The 21,406-nt window shown below is 38.5% G+C and overlaps 1 protein-coding gene across 5 annotated transcripts in view; it reads left to right on the plus strand.

Moving 5' to 3' along the window:
* Positions 1–10,278, plus strand: part of COMMD7 (COMM domain containing 7) — a 36,340-nt gene extending 26,062 nt beyond the window's left edge. For 3 of the 5 annotated variants that reach the window (XM_012553624.3, XM_003757012.4, XM_012553625.3), the window contains exons 4-9: positions 586–642; positions 724–761; positions 1,654–1,744; positions 2,889–2,938; positions 3,542–3,590; positions 6,802–10,278. In XM_012553624.3, coding sequence (XP_012409078.1) covers positions 586–642; positions 724–761; positions 1,654–1,744; positions 2,889–2,938; positions 3,542–3,590; positions 6,802–6,878 — 362 coding nt within the window. In that variant the 3' untranslated portion in view covers positions 6,879–10,278. The remainder of the gene's footprint in view (positions 1–585; positions 643–723; positions 762–1,653; positions 1,745–2,888; positions 2,939–3,541; positions 3,591–6,801) is intronic. The other 2 variants (XM_031954100.1, XM_012553626.3) reach the window with 2 other exon arrangements.
* Positions 10,279–21,406: the final 11,128 nt, after the last annotated feature.

The following is a 21,406-nucleotide window of genomic DNA, read 5'->3' on the forward strand; positions in this document are numbered from 1 at the left end:
TAATGTGCCAAGCCAGAATCAGAACATTGGTTCACACAGAGCACTCTTTCCTTCAAAGTTGGTACCCATACCAGGGCCCTTGTCTTCATTTCCTTGTTGATTATTGCAGAAACCTCTTGAGGGCCCAATTTGGGACTCTTTTGAGGGCTTTATTTCAGACCGTCATTTTACGGTTGTATCTGCCCAGGTCTTTCATGCAGAGGACTTATAATGCATTCTTGCTTCTTTGTTTCTTTGGACAAATTACTTTCTTTCTCTAAGATTTAGTTTCTTTCTCTGTAAAATAAGGGGTTGGACCAAATGATTTTTTTATGTTCTTTCAGTGGTGAAATCCTGAGATCCTAGGATTTTGTATTCTCTAGTACTTGGTAGTACAGTGTATTGTACATTGCTTAATATATATCCATTTAATCAAATTGTCTTGTGAATTCTTGCTTGTTTCCTTTCTCCATTTTAGATTTTAAGTCCTATCTGAGTCTGAGTCTTGCATTTCTTTGGTTTCCCTGCACAGCCCAGGACACTCATTAAACCTGCAAAGGCTGACTGCTCTCAGGTTTAAAATGAGTTTATCTTTCTGCTTCCTAGGTGCCTTGAAGAAGAATATGACTGCTGAGCAGGTCAGAGCAGATTTCATTACTCTGGGTAGGCCCTTTATTTGCCTCTGCTAAATATTAAGTGATTGGTGCCTTTTATTATGCTAATCCTCATTCTTTTCTCCCTCAGGGCTCAGTGAAGAGAAAGCCACTTATTTTTCTGAGAAGGTATCTCAATTCCTTTTAATCAGGATTAATTAAGATTTCTTGTTTTATTTCCTATACTCCAGTGCATCTGTGATCTCATTCATGTGGGTATTCATGTTTTACTTCATAAAAGGAAAAATACTGATTTGGAGAAAACAGTCAACCACAGATAACTTCTGTTGGCTTAATGGTTTTTGTTGGATAGCATAGTCATAAAAAAGAGGGAAAGGCTTCCTGGCAGGATACAACACAACAGTTAAGAAGGCTTATATTCAAGCCCCATGTCTGATAAAAAAGACTGGCCGTGTGACCCCTGGCAAGTCATTTATCCCAGTTGTCTCTCCTGTGTCCTATCTTTAAATCTTTTAAGAATATGTGTTGTGGAGCAGGTGCCTATTCTCTCCACTTGAGTAGAGGAATTAGGTATTCCTTATTGCTCAGAAGAGAAAAAGAAAAAAGTACTGGGCTTTAAGTCAGGAGACCTGTTTTAAGACTCAAATTTTGATTCTGGATCTATTAAAAGGGAGTTAATACTTGCACTACTCATTAGGATTGTTGTCAAGACAAGGCTTTTTAGTGCTATATAACTGTGAGCTTTTATTATCACTATATAAATGGGGTGATGCTTTTTCATTGCATCTGTTTTTTATCCTGTTGGGCTGAATTTAAACATTTCAGAATTAAGAAATGGTATTTCACTATTTTGATACCAACCACCATTGCTATGTTGAAAAGAAAGAAGATATTTAAATTCCTCCCTCTTCCTTTTTTGGATAGGGCATGTAGGCCTTCTTATGTCTTACTGCTTAAAACTGAATCTCTTATTGGTGGGAGGGTATTGGGAAATGTGGGAAATAGTAGAGAGAAGATTTTTCTCTTCACGTGATTTTTTAATTTGTTTTTATTTTGGCAGTGGAAACAGAAATCTTCCACACTTGCACGATGGGCAATAGGACAGACGTTGATGATCAACCAGCTTATAGATATGGAATGGAAATTTGGAGGTAACTAGCTTGAGCCAGGTTTGAAATTAATGGGAGGTAGGATTAAGGGAGGTGTGTGGATAAATTCCTTTGGAAGAAAGGGAACTTCAAATGGGGAAGATGTTGCCTTCTCATGGAAGGTGCTTATATTAATTCATTGGGGACTGTACTGTGTAAACTCAGAGATGATTTCTAATTCTTTTTTTTTTTTTAATAGCCTTTTATTTACAGGTTATATGCATGGGTAACTTTACAGCATTAACAATTGCTAAACCTCTTGTTCCAATTTTTCACCTCTTACCCCCCCATTCCCTCCCCTAGATGGCAGGATGACTAGTAGATGTTAAATACATTAAAATATAAATTAGATACACAATAAGTATACATGACCAAACCGTTATTTTGCTGTACAAAAAGAATCAGACTCTGAAATATTGTACAATTAGCTTGTGAAGGAAATCAAAAATGCAGGTGGGCATAAATATAGGGATTGGGAATTCAATGTAATGGTTTTTAGTCATCTCCCAGAGTTCTTTCTCTGGGCGTAGCTGGTTCAGTTCATTACGGCTCCATTGGAAATGATTTGGTTGATCTCATTGCTGAGGATGGCCAGGTCCATCAGAACTGGTCATCATATAATATTGTTGTTGAAGTATATAATGATCTCCTGGTCCTGCTCATTTCACTCAGCAGATGATTTCTAATTCTAGCTTCTAGGTGCTGGTAATCCCCATTTCCACCTGGAAAATCTTCTAATTTTGCTGTCTTTACTTGGCCCTAATGATCCATTAGATGATCTGTTGAATCTGGATCTTCTGAGTAACTCTTGGATAGTAGCTTGCTTATTGCCTTTCCCGTGGCAAGCCAATGTGGCATCATTATATAAGGAACAGAAGGCTTGAGTTGTAGTCAGCAGCACCTGGCGTCACATTCTGATGTTTAAAGTGTCCTCAGTGGCAATGGAAAAGTCCCTCCATCTCTCTGAGTCTTTTTCTCATCTGTAACATGGAATAGCACATAGAAGAACACCTGAATCCTAAAACTGCTGTCTAAAAGCTGCTCAATAGGATGTTTGTATAAATAGAGCTTCTCAGACACTCCCCAAATCCTTTAGCAATATCTCTCGATACCTTTTGTTCTCTTGATTTTCCCTTCTCTGTCACAGTGACATCAGGAAGCAGTGAACTACAGAAAGTGGGGAGTATTTTTTTACAAGTAAGTCTTTCTTCTCTGCCCCTTCCCCCCCCCCCCAAAAAAAAAAAAAAGACCTTTTGGAAATGTGCATGCTGTTGTCATTTAATCTCTTAAAATAACGGTAGTTAGGATTAAATCTGCATTATATTTCCTGAGAATATTCATAGAAACAGATACAGGCAGTCCCCAAAGTCTTAACTGCTTAGCAAATTTAAGCTTCAGTAGCTTAAAACTGCACTAATACTTATGGGACTCCCCATAGATCCCTGACTTGTTAGAATAAAGGACTTCATCACAGGCAAGCATCAAGCACAGGACCCTTGACAACCCCTTGTCAAGAAGTGGTAAAAGAACTGGGCTTTGATGAGAAGTTGGGTTGGATAAGATGACCTTTGAGCTCTCCTTAAACTCTTCAACTCTGGGATTCTTTGGGGGACTAAAGGAAGGAGGTGACTGATGAATGTTTCCTGTTTAATGGAACCCAATTGTCTTTTGTAAAACATTTGGTTACCAGATACTGGGCTACATTTAGGAAGCTTAACTTTGGGAGGAATCAGATTGCTCACAAGAAATTATTAATTTAAAAGCTGACAGCTTTGGATTTTGTTTCTTTTTTTCTGTCAGTTGAAATTGGTGGTTAAAAAAGGAAACCAGACTGAAAATGTATATATAGGTGAGTCCTATCTCCCTTTTCCTATTACATAATAGAAGCATTTCTTCCCTGACATCTCTGTGGCCATATTTAGGCTTTTCTTCATTTGTGGAGGTCTTGTAGAAGGACTAATACAAAAAAGGAGTGGTAGTCAGGGGGTTGGGGCTCAAGAATTGCTGCTATCACCAATAAGCTTTGACAAGCCATCTCTCTATTCTGAGCCTTAGTTTTCCTTCTGTGAAGTAAGGGTACTTGGTTACATGAGCATTTCCATTTATAATGATATTGACAATAATAGCTTGCACTTACTATGTGCCAGGCACTATGTGAAACATTTTACAAATATTTCTTTTGATTTTCACAACTAACCCTGGGAGGTATTATTATTATTATTCCCATTTTATAGTTGAGGGGAAGTGAGACAAACAAGTTAAATGGTGCCCAAAGTCACATAGTAATTGTCTGGGACTAAATTTGAACTTGGGTCTTCCTGACTCTAGGCTCAGAGTCCACTACACCACCCTTGGCAACCTTTGTGTATGGGAGTCTCCAACAGGGAAGACTATGGAAGCAGGAACTCTTGTCATTGTCTTCCTTTTAGAAAAAGTATCCTGCATATAATGGTGTTGAATAATAATAATAATAATAGCTAAATTAATCTACTTATTCAGTGCCATACCAATCAAACTGCCAAGAAATTATAGAGCTAGAAAAAATTGTAAGAGAATTCATCTGGAAGAATAAAAGATCAAGAATTTCAAGTAAATTAATGAAAAAAAACTGCAAAGGAAGGTGGCCTAATTGTACCAGACTTAAAACTAAATTATAAAGTAGCAGAAATCAAAACCATTTGGTACTAGCTAAGAAATAGTATATCAATGAAGTAGATTAGGTTCACAAGATGTAATAGTCAGTGATGATAATAATCTATGTTTGGATTTGGATAAATCCCAAAACTCAAGCTTTTGGCGTAAGAACTCACCATTTGATCAAAAATACTGAGAAAATTGGAAAATAGTAAGGCAGAAACTAGGCATTGAGCAACACCTAACATTCTATATAAAGATAAGGTCAAAATGGGTTCATGATTTAGACATAAAGGGTGATACTATAAGCAAATTAGGACTTTAAGGGAGAGTCTATCTCAGATCTGTGAAGAAGGAAGGAATTTATGGCCAAAGAAGAACTAGAGAACATTATGAAATGCAAAGTGGAGAGTTTTGATTATATTAAATTAAAAAGGTTTTCTTTACAAAGAAAACCAATGAAGCCAAGATTAGAAGGGAAACAGAAAGCTGGGGAAGATTTTTTTACACCCAGAGTTTCTGATAAAGGTGTCATCTCTAAAATATATAATTGACTCAATTGTATTCTTATAAATACAAGCTATTCTCCAATTAATAAATGACCAAAAGATAGGAACAGGTAATTTTTATATGAAGAAATTAAATCCATTTTTAGTCATATAAAAAAATACTTTAAATCACTATTGATTAGAGAAATATAGATTAAGACAGTTCTGAGGTACCACCTCTCAAACTGGCTAAAATGACAAGAAAAAATAATGATAAATGTTGGAGGGGATGTGGGAAAACTGGGACACTAATATATTGTTGGTGGAATTGTGAACTGTTCCAGTCATTCTGGAGAGCAATATGGAACTATGCACAAAGAACTTATAAAACTATGCAAACCGTTTGATCCAGCAGTGTCTCTACTGGGTCTGTATCCCAAAGAGATCATAAAAAAGGAAAAAAACGTGTTTTTTAAAGGCAGCAGCCTTTATTATAGTGTGAAAGAACTGGAAATAGAGTGGATGCCAATCAGTTGGAGAATGGTTGAATAAGTTATGGTATATGAATTAATGAAATATTATTGCTCTATAGGAAATGACTAGCAGACTGATTTCAGAAAAGCCTGTAAAGACTTGCATGAACTGATGCTGACTAGAGTATAATCAAAAGACCATTGAATAGTAACAAGTAACAACACACAGTTGTTAACAACACAATATCAACAAGATTATGTAATGATCAATTTTGATGGATGTGGTTCTTTTCAACAGTGAGGTGTAATTCAAGGCAATTCCAATAGATTTGTGATGGAATGGGCCATCTGCATCCAGAGGGAGAATGGTGAAGACTGAATATGGATCAAAGCAAAGTTTTCTTCTTTTCATTATTATTTTTCTTTTTTGAGTTTTTTTTTTCAATCCCTTTTGATCTGATTTTTCTTTTGCAGCATGATAAATGTGGAAATATGTTTAGAAGAATTGCACATGTTTTTTTTTTTTGTTTTTTTTTTTTATTTAATAGCCTTTTATTTACAGGATATATACATGGGTAACTTTACAGCATTAACAATTGCCAAACCTCTTGTTCCAATTTTTCACCTCTTACCCCCCCACCCCCTCCCCTAAATGGCAGGATGACGTAGATATTAAATATATTAAAATATAACTTAGATACACAATAAGTATACATGACCAAAACATTATTTTGCTGTACAAAAAGAATCAGACTCTGAATTATTGTACAATTAGCTTGTGAAGGAGATCAAAAATGCATGTGTGCATAAATATAGGGATTGGGAATTTAATGTAATGGTTTTTAGTCCTCTCCCAGAGTTATTTTTCTGGGCATAGCTAGCTCAGTTCATTACTGCTCCATTAGAAATGATTTGGTTGATCTCGTTGCTGAGGATGGCCTGATCCATCAGAACTGGTCATCATCTAGTATTGTTGTTGAAGTATATAATGATCTCCTGGTCCTGCTCATTTCACTCAGCATCAGTTCGTGTAAGTCTCTCCAGGCCTTTCTGAAATCATCCTGTTGGTCATTTCTTACAGAACAGTAATAAGGAATTGCACATGTTTAACTTATATTGGATTGCTGTCTAGAGGAGGAAGGAGAGGAGGGAGGGAGAAAAATTGGGAGCACAAGGTTTTATAAAGGTGAATGTTGAAAACTATCTTTGGAAAAGTAAAAAGGTATTTTAAAAAATAGGAAAGAAAACATTTAGAACACCATTAAAGATAATCCTGTGGAAATGCCACTTTTTTACTTTTATAGGATTTTGACCTTTCTCCCCCTCCCCCCTTTTTTTTTTGTCATTTCAGTATTTATAGGTTCACTAGAAGTGAAAATTAAAAAAAAAATCTGTTTATGAAAAATAATCCTTTGAGGAGTCTATAAAAATTGGAAACATCTGACACTTAGTTTTCTTTCTCTAGAATTAACCCTGCCTCAGTTCTATAACTTCCTGAGTGAGATGGAACGTGTTCGAGCCAGCATGGAGTGTTTCTGCTGAAGATGAAGGAAGAAGGTTCAGAGGGATAAATTGTTTATCCTTGTGGCCTGTTCTGTAACAGCTCGAGAGCTGTGGTGTTTTAAAGGATCACAGTTCTATATGTACAAGGAAGGCCAATACAATTATCACAAAAATTCATGATTCATGAAAGAACCACTCATCACATAGGCCATGTCTCCAATATTTAAACCTTTGAGAGAGGGAGAAAGTAAGCCTATTGGTGACACTCCTCCTTTCCCTACCTCTAGGACTCCCATTTCTCAAATTTCCAAGATCAGCAGTCTAATTACAGAACAGAGTTAACCTGAAATTAGGCAGGGGAGGATCTCACTGCTAGCATCCTGAGAGCCAGAATCTGAAACAAAAAAATGATGCATTTACCATGTATAGTGGGGATTCTCTCATTTGAGACCCTATTTTAAAGACTATATATCTATATGTAAATCCAAGAGCTCCTCTTTCAAAGATTTCTGTTCTTTGCAGGCCTTGGCCCAGTCTCTTCTTTGGCATCTGCCCATCTGAGCCTTCTTAAGTCTTTTCCCCAGGCTGAGTGGCCACTGAACAGAATTCTGCCTTATTTAAGTGTTTAATAAAAGGTTTGAAGAAGAGGCCTTGATCCTCTTATCTATGTGTCCTGGATTAAAGATCTCTCCATTTTCTAACAATTTCGAGAGACAAGAAGATTAAAATTTGGGTTGGGACTGAACAGAGTGTGTTGATGAGGAGTCCCTGTACTTCTACAGGCTAGGAGCAGGACCAAGGCAGAAGTGCTTTCAGGTTAAAGCCTTGAGGAAAAGAGGACCATTGATTTGGAGCCTCTTTCAAGTCTTTGGAGGCCATCTGGTCTAACATTCTCCTTTTATAGATGAGGAAACTGAGACCCACAGATTTGCCTACCTCACACAAGTGGCAGAGCTGGAATTTAAACTTAGGTCTTTCTACTCTAAATTTATCATTCTGTATCATGTTGCTTTTTCCACAAGAAGTTGTATATACTTTACTGTTGACTTGAGACTTTAGTATCCAGCTTAGTATTTTATTTTTCACTAATTTCTGATTAGAACATTAAGAACTTGAAGGGGCCTTGGACTGCAGCATGTCTAGGTAAGGGGGTGAACTTTCCATATCATTTTATCCAGTGTTTCTTAATCTGGAATTCATGAACTTAAATTTTTTTTTATATAACTATTGTACTATGCTTGATTTTCTTTGGAATTCTGTATACCTTATACATTTTAAAACATGCTGAGAAGGGTTTCATGGTTCAAAAAAGGTTGAGGATCCTTGATCTAATTTGACTACAGTAGATTAGACAATCCTATTTTTTTGTTCTTTATTTTATGAGGAAATGTACATATTGGTTGATACTGGTTAAATTAATTGTAATGTTTTTTACTTTAAAGAAAGTGTCTAATCCACCACCTTCCCCCATTTTACAGGTAAGGAAATAGATCTGGGGACAAAATTGCCCTTGAAAGTATGCACAGTGAATTACGGGCTAACCCAAATCCAGATCTTCCAGTACTGCCCATTGTTCTTTTTGCTGCCTAGAGTCACTGTTTATGTTGCTTATCTCTAGAGATCTCACTCTTCATGTGACATTTTGAGAGTCAAAGTCCAATCGGGAATTGCATTTTTCATTTCTGGAGATTTTAGTGTATCTACTATTGGCTAAACAAAGGCTTAAAGAGACTTATGGACTAAGACTACTTCTACATCAAAGGCCTATTACAATCTAGCCCAAGGATGAATTAAGTATGGATGAATCAGAAGTACATGAACTCAACTTTCCAATAAATACATGTGGGCTTCAACATGGAGAAAGGACATACTCAGCCAAAGGCATTGTAGGTTTCCCTTGATTCTGCACTTTGCCATCATTGAGTTACTCAGGTATTTTAGGTCAGTGTTACAATTTTCACTCTGTCATTCATCTAACTCCCTTTGGTGCTCTTGCTTAAATGTGAATTTTCCTGATTTTCCAAGTGGCGATTTTTTTTTTTAACTTTGTTCTGGATTTTCAGGGAGAGAACTAAATGTGATATTAAGTGTTTTCTCATTTCCCTTTCTTAGCTTCATTTTCTTCAGCTGTTAAATGAAAGTTGGGTTACATGAACTCTTCCAATTCCATAATTCATGGTTTTCAGGCATCTTTCAATCCAGATTCTTTTTTTTTTAAAGCCCATTCCAGTTCAGATTCCTTTTAAACCTTTCTTCTAGCACTCTGTGTCCTAAGGTTTTTTCTATCTCTGACATTCCATGTTTTATGGCTCCTTCTTATTCTATTTTCTGAAATACTTCTTCATTTTGAGGGTCTACTTCTTTAGATTTCTTTCAAACTTTAATTTATGTTTTAAGATCCTCTAGCTGAATCTTATGTGTTAAAGGCTCTTCCAGGTCTGATAGTCTCTGTTCTGAAGTTCCTTTCAACTCTAGCATTCTTGGATTCTGTAAGTAGGAAATAATATGTCTCCCCATTCCACTTTTTTCTAGTTCAGTTTTCTAGTTCAGTTGCTACCTCATGCCTAGGCTAGTTTTTTGTAATTTTTTAATTGGTTATCTGTTTTCAATAATTCACAATCCATTTTACTATGATCATCATATTACTCTTCCACAAACATTGTTTTAAACACATTTCCCTGTTCCACTCTTCGGAGATCCCAATTCTCCCAAAATCAGTTCTTCCCCTTTGGAATCCCTTGAGCTCAAAAGGTGAATGCTAATTGATTTAATCATGCCCTGTTCTGTGCCAGGAATGGACTCCTCCCCCCTTCCCCTACTGCTTTGCTTTATTCAAAATCTTGCTCCTATCTCACCACATAGGAAGATCTCTGTATTTTGAGCTTTCATTGTGCTTACCTACTCTCCTCTCTAGCAGTAATAGACTTCTTTGCACTATTATTGGTATGTGTAACTTTGTCTTTGTAATAATAAATATCTGGTGGGTTAAGGATTATAACTTTTGTATCCATACCACCTAGTAAGTGTTCTTTTTGCATAATAGGTGTATCATCCCTGTCTGTTGATAATGGATCTGAGGATCTGACCCCATATTCCTCCCTAGCTACAAAGTATGAATCCAATTAGACTTTGGTCAGCTATTTGTCTTCAAGACAAAAATTTAAGACTCAGAGACATATTTTATTCTGATAGCTTCTTCAGTTTTTAGCATGGAATGGAACATGAAGTAGACCCTCAATTAAAATTTATTGGTTGGCTGATTAATAAGAATTGTGTTTCAGAGGATGCTTAAAACCATTCTTTTCATTGAGTCATTTACTGTCTATGGGTCTCAGTTTTCTTATTTGTTAATTAAGATGGTTTGATTGGTTGCTTGAATTTGCTGTAAGTTTCTGCTTCTACAAATTTTTTGTCAACTAAATAAAGTCAAACTCTTGAACCTATTGTTCAGAATCCTCCAAAATCTGTCCCACAATTTATTCAGATTCATTTCTCCCAAAGGCAAGCATGATCTCAACCAAAAGGGCTAGCTTATAACTGGTCATGTTTCTGGAGTAGCTTTTTTAGAGGAGTATGTACTTTCCTATTTCCATTTTAGGGAGTTCATTTATTCCTTGTTCAATTTCTTTTTTTAAAGATAGGGTTATTTAAATGTTCTATTTCCTCTTCTATTTTCATTTCACTTAGATTGTTAGATTTATTGGCAAAATAATGATGTTCTTGCTTAAATGTGAATTTAAGCAAAATTAGGCAAAAAGCTCCTGATAATTGCTTTAATTTTCTCTTCATTGGTGGTGAGTTCATCCTTTTCATTTTTGACACTGGTAATTTGGTTTTCTTTCTTTCTTTTTTTTTTTTTTTTTTGGCTGAGGCAGTTGGGGTTAAGTGATTTGCCCAGGGTCACCTAGGAAGATTTGAACTCAAGTCCTCCTGACTTCTTTTAATATGGCTTATTTTATTGCTTTTCTCATAAAACCAGATTCTACTTTTATTCATTAAGTCAGTGGTTTTCTTTCAGTTTTATTCATCTCTCCTTTGATTTTTAGGATTTCCAATTTGGAGTTTAATTGGGAGTTTTAAACTTGTTCTTTTTTTAGTTGCATGCTCAATTCATTGAATCTTTTCCTATTTTGTTGATGTAAGCATTTAGAGATATAAATTTCCTTCAAGTGCTGCTTTGATTACATCCCATAAATTTCCTATTTCCATTTTACAAAAGAGAAACTATTTCATAGAGACAACGTGACCCATCTACTGTCATACCTACTACATCATGGAATCATAAAATTAGAATAGGAAAGGACTTTAGAGGCTAGAGAGCCCAGCTTATTCATTTTACTAGAGAGCCCAGCTTATTCATTTTACTGATGAGGAAACCATGTCATAGTGTAAGCATGTAAGGCAGAATTTTCACTTAAATTTTCCCAACAGCAAGCCCAGCACTTTGCCTTACTAATAGCTTTCAGCTGAAGTGTTGAAACAAAGTTGTAAACCAGGTGCTCAGAGCAGCTGGGTGATGCAGTGGATAGAACACTAGTCCTGGAGTCAGGAGGACCTGAATTCAAATGTAGCCTTGGACACTTGACCAGCTGTGTGACTCTAGGCAAGTCACTTAATCCTGATTGCCCTGCAAAAACAAAATAGATACTCTGACTCCAGGACTGAATCTTACTATCTCAGGCCCCCTTTTGAGTCTTTTTCCCCAAATGCCTCCTGCTCATTCCTACCTTGGCAATGATGGATGCCTTTTCTGATACTCTGCCTGTTCCTAAAGTACCACCTCTTTTCTAATCACTACAGATCTCTCCTTTTTCTGAACTCCCTGAAGTGACTTTATTAGCACTCTGTTTTCCTGATTTAGTTATTGTCATTTTAACCTTCCCTTGATAAAGCTCCAAAAACTGGTTCCTAAACTCCTCTGTGAGTGGAGGGCACAGAGCCTGGAAAAATCCCAAGTGCCTAAGTCAGTAGGGGCTTTCAGACCTAGACTGGACATGTTGCTTGTCAAAGGACATAGTTGATTGAATTCATGTTTAGTTACAGGGTAGAGATCCTGCTGTCCTTTTCAGCTCTTCAATACCAATTCTGTGGTCCTGAGGGCAAAGGGCAAAGTGACAAGTTCCTCAGGTCACCTAGCCTTGGTCCTCCCCTCCCTCAAAGAGCTCATGCTTAGGTAGATGGTAAGACCCACCTGTGCAAAGGCGGATTTTAGCAGAGGATGCCCCCCGGACCAATGTTGAGTGTGGCACAGGTTCTGACTGGTTGCTTCAGGGAGTGAATGAATGAATGAGTGAATGCCTCTTGAAGGAGCTTGACTTCCAGTTAGGTCTCAGTGGAGGAACAGCTTCAGCAGATGGAGGTTTTAGGGTGGGCGCAGATAAGAAGATAGGCACGTGTATTTAGGGGAAATGGAATAAATGTATTTAGTCTCTCTAAAGAGCCTTCTAAATGAGGCATGCCAAGTTCACAGAAGGGCTGATGGTACCGGTGTGAAGCCAAGTAGAGCAGAGCTTTTACATTCATTGATTCAACATCCCACAAGCATTTTTCTTCCCAGTTAGCATTTGGAAAGTGCCTACCTAACAGTGTGGGGGGCAATAGAAGCAGTGGTTAGACAGCTCTCCTCAGAGATGGAATGACCTAGGGTTAAGTCCTGTCCTCCCCCTCCCACTACATACTGGTAACCATCTAGGGCTTTAGAGGTGTCAGACATGGCCCCTTCCACCAGAGCCCTTGAAGACAATGTCTAAAGCATTTTATATCCTGGAGGATATAAAATTGGCAGTCTGGTGAAGTGAGGGGGCCCCTTCTCACAATAATAATGCTTTTTAAAATAAATGTGTAGTTGGAGGAAATGCTAAATTTCAGTTAGAACTTAGTAAAAATATTATGTTTTCCAATCTAAGTTCATAGTTCCCCTGAAATCTATTCTTGAACCTTAGAGGGATCATGGAGCCAGGTTCACATCCCCTTGTCTGAGAAAAAAGTTCAGAGTAATTGGTGGATCCTTAAGCATGCCTACATACTGTCAGTGAGCCACATTGCACTCAGCCTCCTCTGCATTCTTATCTGCCTCCCAATATATTCATAGGTGTGTGGGATTATCTGATGTAGTCAGAAGTACATGGGATTTTCATACCCTAGATCAGAACAGTTGTAAAATGCATTTAGATAGCTTGTTTACTCTCCTGTATAAAGGAATGTGCCTACTACCCTCATCTCAACTGGACCATTCAGAGTCGGTCTTTAGTTCTGCTTGGCAGAGTTAGCCAGCTCCTGAATAAACCTGTATTACAAAGGCATGCTGGGAGCAGGAAAGGGGGGTGTAAGAGGCCACATCTGCAGACATGCTGATGTATCTCCTTTATTTTGTTATCAGCAAGTTCACTAGATAAATACCCAAGGATGAGTTTGTTATCACCTTCTTCTAAATCTCAAAATCAAGCTCGGTTTTGATTTCTGAATTCAGTAAAGGTGAGCTGACTACAGGTCCAGTCTTTTTTCCCCAGTTCCTGGGTGATGGCCAGACATTTTGCTTCACAGTATCTCTGCACAGGAGCACCCTGGGCCGGACAGACAACCAGGAAGACAAGGAAGAGAGATGAAGGTGGCCTTCTTGGGGATGGGCGGCACAGAGGCAGGCACGAGGAGTGTTGGTGGTACTGCCCTGTGATAGTGGTTTGGCCCAGGCCAGGGGCTGGCCACAGTGGAGGGTTGGGGATGGTGGGGTGGGGAATGATTTCCTGACAGGTAGAAAAGCTGACTCAGCTGACCTCCTGCGGTGTCCTGTGCTCTGCCAGTTTTTCCGGCTGCCAGTCAAATCCACTGAGCCGAGAGTTAATCTGCCCCAGCCAGCTGACTTTGAGGGAAATAAGGGCCCCTTCCAGCTCAGTGGGGAGAACTAAGCTGTGTATCTTTGGTGGTTTTTAATTCCTCAGAGGTTTCTCAACCCAATCCCTCGGTGTGGTGGGCGGAGCAGCTTTAAAGGGAAGAGAAAGATCCTTCTCCCCCTTCCCTTTCCTAGAATTCTGTTGTCAGCCTTCAGCCCTCTCCCTCCCCAGCAGAGCCTGGGGCCACTCCCAGATGTGCATTTGGTTCCCAAGTCCCAGAGGGAATGCAGAGGCAAGAAGTTGAGGTAGGCATCTGGTAGAGACTTTGCCAGAAAATCCATGTTCAAATCCTACTTCTCTTCTTCTTTCTGGATTCTTGAACAATTTGCTTAATCTCCATACTTCAGTTTCCTCATCTGTAAAATAAGAGGCCTAGACTGGCTCTATTACTATCTGCATAACCTTGGACTTCTCCCAATGGAGAGGATTGGGTCAGGTGACTTCTAAGGTCCTAATGTAGAGTTCTCTATGAACCTTTGAAATCATATGTGTGATTTGGACAGTGAAAAGAACTCAGTTCCTGACTTAGGACTCCTCCTTCTCCTCATTTCCTTCCTCTCTCTCTTCCCCTTCCTTCCCTCCCCATTCCTTTTTTCTCCTTCCTCCTCCTTCTCCTCATTTCTTTCCTCTCTCTCCTCCCCTTCCTTCCCTCCCCATTCCCTTTTTCTCCTTCCTCTTTCTTCTACCCTCCACCTTTCCTCGCTCCTTCATTGCCTCCTCCCCTTCTTCCAATTTCTCTCCAACTGGAGACTGGATAAACCACTTCCCCTCAATTTCTTTAGCTATAAAATGGAAAAAGTAATGTGACAGTGAAGTGCAGGGGCAGGAGGGAGGGGGAGCACCTTTGAAAACTAAAACAAAAAAATGACCGACCATTTTGAAGTTTGTCAAGTGCTTTCTATGTATTGTATTGTCTCACAAAATCCTTTGGTTCTTTAGGAATTCGTTTGCAGATGGGAATTTGATGTATCCTAGAGGACAAATGGCTTGCCCATGGTCACAGACTTCTTAAAATATAAGCAGGATTTGAAACCAGCTCTTCCTGAATTTTAAGTCCAGCATTCTGTTGCTAAAAAGTGTTGGGCAAAGTAGATTCCCATGCCATTATTATTGTCATTATTATTATTCTCTGGCTTTTCCCAGCACAGTTCTAGATAAGAGAGGTACTCCTTTGAAGAGAACTGGCACCTGAATCAGGAGAAAACTAGCCAGGCAATATCCCAGGCAGATTGCCTTGGTCTTAGTGAGGCTTTCCCCCTCCTTTAATTCCCTCCCCCCCCCAAAAAAAAAGAAAAGAAAAGAAAAAGAAAACAAAACAATTGCAAAGGTATAGAGAGCATTCTATTGTAGGCCTTTGCATTCTTCAGAAACCTATTTAGTTCCAATCACTTTTTTAAAAATTAAATTTTATTTGCAATTGAAGATCTGTCTTCTTTCTTTCCACTACCCCTCTCTACTTCCTTCCTTTCCCTATGGAGAAAGAAATAAAATGTTATAAATGTCTTCAAGCAAAGGAAATTTCCACATTAGCCATGTTTAAAAAGGAAAAAAAGCATTCTATAGTCCCTTTATCACCTTTATCAGGAGATGGGCAAGTGTGTTTCATCATGAGTCCTCTGGAGTTGTGGTTGATCATTGCCAGTTACTTTTTTTTTTCCCTACAGAGGAAAAAATTATGTTTCCCAGAGTGGGGAAGTAGCTTGCCTTTGGGCAGTGGTAGGATTAAAAAATAAAAACAAACCTGGCTGGGTTCAGGATTTTTTCTCCTATACGCCTGCTTTCTCAAAAACTAGTCTCTCTTTACTATCAGTCTCCTTAACCCATTCTGGAATCCATGCTGGACACCACAGCACAGATAACACATTAAACACCATACTAAGGATGCAAGAATGAAAATTGCCACACCCAAGGAACTTGAGTTCTAATGGAGTTGATAACAAATACATATAAAAAACAGAGGATAAATAATAAAGTTAAAAATACAAAAATATGCAAAGTAAATAAATACAAAGGAATTTGGGTAAATAGGCACTAGTGGCTGGAGATCTTGGGAAAGCTTCAGAAAGACAGAAGATAGTGCCTGAGCTGCAACTTAAAAGAAGAAAGGGACCCCGAGGTAAGGATAGAGTAGGTTCCAGGCATGAGGGACAAAAGTGCTGCCTAAATTGAGCTCAAGGGTCTTTGGTATTCCAGGGAAGGTGGTGCATGCTGATGGGAGAGCTGGTATGAGTGGGTCCAGGAGTTGGTGGGAGGGGTTGCTGCTAATTCCTACTTGATTTCAGTCTTTAAAAAGTGGATTCTAATAAGGTTATAGTGGGGTGGGAGGGAAGCAGTTGTGGGTCTTCCTTAGGGTTCCAGCCCAAGAATTTATACCATGAGGGCAGCTAGGTGGTGCAGTGGATAGAGCACCATCCCTGAAATCGGGAGGATCCAAGTTCTAATGCAGCCTCAGACACTTAACACTTCCTAGCTGTGTGACCCTGGGCAAGTCACTTAACCCCAAGTGCCTCAGCCAAAAAAAAAAGTTTCCACCATGGCACACATCATGTAACTTCAGCCTATTAGAATGATCAAACTGTCCAGCCAGCAAGTTGGCTGTGGTGAAAGGCAGCCTGGAAGCCTGTGGTGCTCTTCAGACAGAACCAGAGCTGCTTCTCATTCCTGCCATCTTCAGGAACACTCCTGACTGAGGCAGTCAGGTGGCCTGTGGTCTCACTGTGCCTTTCTTTGATGAAAGGCCGGAAGGGAAACTATCTGACCAATTCAACTGCTTAACGGGTCCTAAGAGCTTAAATGATTAAAAATAAAGAAAAAATGTGTTTCACTGGTTTAGAGCTCTCAAATATAGCATTTTAAAGGCAAATGGAGTTGGAATCTGGGAGACCTGAGTTCAAATCCAGCCTAAGGCATTTATTAGCTGTCACCTTTGGAAATTCACTTAAACTTTGCCTCCAGTGTCCTCATCTGTAAAGTGGGGATAATAGTAGCACCTACCTCCCAGGGTTATGAAGATAATTCTTGTAAAGAGAGTAGCATAGTGTTAGGCACATAATGCTTAATAAATGCATATTCTTCTCTCCTCTTCCCTTCCAGTACTGTGTACCATTGATGAATAAGGTTGGGATTTACTCCCCCTGCATCTTGGCTGTTCTTTGTTGTTTCTCAATCCTGGTTCTCCTTGGCCCAGAAACTCCTCTGAAGAACTCTCTGTTCTTCCACTATGGAATTGTACTTTGCAATATCAAGACTAATAAAGACTATCAGTACTGAAAGGGATACTAAAATAGAGAATATAAGGACAGAAAAGACTTTAAAACAGAATCGAAGTTTCAGATATTCCCTCTCTTTGCTGGCATCTCTTTATGTTTATGTATTTTATTTATATTAATTTAATTTTATGATTATTATAATTTTATATATTATATATTTGCTAGCATTTCTATATTGAGGTTTGTAGATGCTTTACATGTATAATCTCATTTGAGCCACATAGTAATGCTAAAAGGTAGGTGTTAATATTTTCTCCATTTTACAGATAGCAGAACAGACTGAAAAAGATTGAATAACTTCCCATGGTCACATACTCGGGTCTTCCTGACTCCCAATACTCCCCATTTTGCTACCTTGCTGCTTACTGCTTCCCCTTATTTTATAAATTCACTCACAGTGGAAGGAAAGGCAGAACTAGATATAGTTCTAGATATAGGCTGAAGGAAGGTAAGTGGCAAAAGGGATTCTTAGGACCTTAATGAGTACCAAACACAGTAAAGATTAAAAGTGACAGCAGAATGAAAACTGCATTGTAATGTGATAGAAAAGAATTAACTTCAAAAACAGGATTGAAGTGTTTTGAAATTATAGATCTTACTATAAGGTATGAAACCTGAGGAGGTCAAAGACAGAAAAAAAAAAGATTTCATGGATTAATAGCAATGCTTTTTGTAGGAGCAAAAACCTGGACACTAACTCATCAACTAGATGATGGGCAAGTAAATTGGGATGCAGAGATATGATAGAATATCACCATTATCTCAGTGAGCTTTTCCCTCTCCCATAATAATCTGCTGAAATTCTTCCTTTCCTACAGACCAAATCAGTTGACCTCTTTTCCTTGAGTTTTCTCTGACTCCCATCAAGTGAAAGTGTTTTCACCAATTTTTTTGTCAGATTCAAGAAAAAAGTAGTTTCCCATAGATGAGAAAGTACCCTAGACACTTCTTTCTATTTGGGAATGATATTATATTGATTTAGTCAAGCCCCAGAGTACTAAAGGGCCTCCTCAAAGAGATGTACCACCATTCCAAAGAGATCAGTCTAAAAAACCACGCAAGAAAAACCAAGTGGAAGAACAATGTCTATTGCCCAAGATTATGGCATGTATTTTAGTGGTCCAAACATTATTACTTAAACAGTGTATATATACTTTGGACAGACACTGGATGCACAGTAGACTGGGAACAGAATTGAATTCTTAAGCGGAAGAAGGGGGCTTTGTTATGTTTTTAGAAATTGGACACCACTTTCAAAGACTCCACACTGTTTGCTATTATGTCTGGAAAACAAAATGACATTTCTGAAGAGTTAAAATTGCAGGTTACCCAAATGACTGTGGTATGTCTAAGTAAGCTACAGCTTATTACAATACAAAGATGATCCGTGGAAAAGAAACATTGTAAAAGTGTTGGGACATGTATTATTGTAAAAGGCTATGGGTGGTCATGTAATGGAAATGGGGTAATTTTTAGATAGCTCAAGCCCTGTACTGGAACCCACAGAATCTTTTTTTTTTTAGATTAATATTCATTTTTTAAAAAATTTGAATTCCCAATTATCTTCTTTCCTTTAGCCCCTCTCACTGATTGAGAAGACAAGCAATATGACACATAATATGTGAAGTCATGATAAACATCCCATGGAATTTTCTAAATCCTAAAGTTAGAACTCTAGCATGACAGGTGTACCTTTTTGAAGGCTCTCTATGGGAGGAAATGGACTAAGACACAAATAGTGAAGAGGTATAAATGGGTTACCATTTTGAGCACTGTAAGGGAGTACCTTTGGGAATGAGACTATTACACATCTGCTGACATATTGCCTTATATCATCAGAGATGGAAAACCAATATCTCTATGCAGTATCATTTTCCAGTCTTTCTCAAGGTGCTTCCTCAACCTTGCCTTCCTATTTGTGTCATATTATCCTTCGGCATTCAAGGCTCTTCTTTCCAGGCCATTGCCAATGACCTTGACTTTTGTCTTGCCACTGGACTCTGATGATTCTGGAAGAGAGAATGAGTCTGTTGACTTAGCACAACCCTGTCTCATATCCAGTTCACATATAAGTCCATACATCACCCTCATGTTGTCATTGGTCCCCTTCAAGAACAAAGGATAGATATAACCTTGCCCCTTCCTACCTTTTCAAGCTTTCTATACTTTATTCCTCTCTGTGATCAGTTTGGTCCTGCTACATCGATCTCCTTACTGTTCTTTGAGTAGGACACTGAGTCTTTGGCTATCTTCCATCCCAGGAAATGCTCTGCTCTTTACCTCTGCCTCTTGATTCCTTTGGTTTCCTGCAAGAGTCAGCTCAACTTACCTTCCTTTTCCATCTCTAGCTGCCAGGGCCTTCCCCTACCTTCATTTATTCTATATATCTTATAGGTAATTAGTTACTTTTTTTTAGCTTTTTATTTTTTTAAAATATATGCATAATTTTCAACATTTACCCTTGTAAAACCACTTTTTTTCTCCCTCCCTCTACCCCCCTCTCTTAGATGGCAAGTAATCCAATATATATTAAAATGTGCAATTCTTCTATACATATTTCCACAATTATGCACAAGAAAAATCAGATCAAAAGGGGGGGGGGGATGAGAAAGGAAAAAAAGCAAACATCCAAAAAGGTGAAAATCCTACATTGTGATCCATACTCAGTCCCCATAGGCCTCTCTCCATCACAAGACCTTTGTAACTGGCCTGAGTCACCTCACTGTTGAAAAGACCCACATCCATCAGAATTACTCATCATATAACTTTGTTGTTGCTGTGTACAATGTTCTCTTGGTTCTACTCACTTCACTTAGCATCAGTTCATTGAAAGTTTCTCCAGGCCTTTCTGACATCATCCTGCTGATCATTTCTTATTCCATTCCATTCATATACCGTATTTATTCAGTCATTCCCCAGCTGATGAGCAATGGAAACTCAGTTTCCAGTTCCTTGCCACTACAAAAAGAGCTACTAGAAACATTTTTTGCGCATATGGGTCTTTTTCCCTTTTTTATCTCTTTGGGAAACAATCCAAGTAACAACACCGAATCAAAGGGTATACACAATTTGATAGCCTTTGGACATAGTTCCAAATTATTCTCCAGAATGATTGGATCAGTTCACAACTCTACTAACAATGTGTCAGTGTCCCAGTTTTCCCACATCCCTTCTGTGTGGTTCAGACACCATTTAATAAAAAAAAACCTGGAGAGATCTCTAGGAGCAGAACAAAGTTTATTATAAGTTCTGAGAATCAGGAGTCACACCCAAGGAGCAGACAATCTAAGGGAGGAAGCACCTTAAAGGGCAGGGTCAACACTTTTTATCCTTAACGCAAATACCCCTCCCATCACTGACCCTCATCCTTATTGGCTGAGGATCTTACATTCTAAATGCCGCCAAGAAATTGAACTTGACCAATAAGTACATACTTTCCCATATTTGACCAAAACAGAAAGACACTGATGTCATAGGAGGTTAATAAGGGGACGTAAGTATGCCCTTGACTTAATGCTTAAAGTCCTTCAGGCCTACTCAAACTTTGAAATAGATGAAGCCTTACTCCATTTTCACAAATGTCTTGAAAGATCTTACCTTATCTCGTTCACTTCCAAAATTCATCATTATCTTTTCTTGTCATCTTAGTCCATCTGAGAGGCATGTAGTGGTTAGGTAACTAGTTATTTACATATTATCTCCTCAAATAGGATAAAGATTTCTGAAAGGTAAGGGCTCTTTTGAGTCCTTTGTATTCCCCAGCATGTTTGTATACTTGATATATATAGTAATCACTAAATAAATGCTTGTTGACAGACAAACTCAATTTACATTCCCATTTCAGTCTGAGGTCAGCCTAAGAGGAGACAATTATACAAAAGTCACTTTAAGATGCACTGACCTGGTAGACAATCTTGTATTCCAATCCCAGCCCAGGCACCAGAGAAGTCTTTTTGCTTATCTGTCACTCGTTTTCCCCATGTGTAAAATGGAGGTAGTAATCCCAACCTACCTCACAGGTAATAACTGTGCCTACGTCAGAGCTGCTGTATTAAAGGGAATAATGATAATAGGAAGATTACCTCTGATAGGGGGTAAAGAATTCTCACTGGTGGGGCAGCTAGATGGTGCAGTGAAGTGAAGAGGACCTGAATTCAAATCCAGAACACTTAGGAATCAGTTTACCATCTCAGCACTTATCTTGAGTAAGATTTCTTATTGGAGGCAGGAATACATGGCTGTGTTTTTAATGGATTTAGAGCTAAAGGGCAAACAGGTTTCTTGCTCCAGTTCTTTCTGTAGTTCAGATGACCCTATTTTATATTAACACAGAGGACCACCACTAACAGAAGGTTCTCCCCACTGCAGACTTTCTGATTTGGAAGCTGAGAAATAGGCTATGGCTATT

Source organism: Sarcophilus harrisii, chromosome 2 (genome assembly GCF_902635505.1).
Source record: "Sarcophilus harrisii chromosome 2, mSarHar1.11, whole genome shotgun sequence".
Lineage (NCBI taxonomy): Eukaryota > Metazoa > Chordata > Mammalia > Dasyuromorphia > Dasyuridae > Sarcophilus > Sarcophilus harrisii.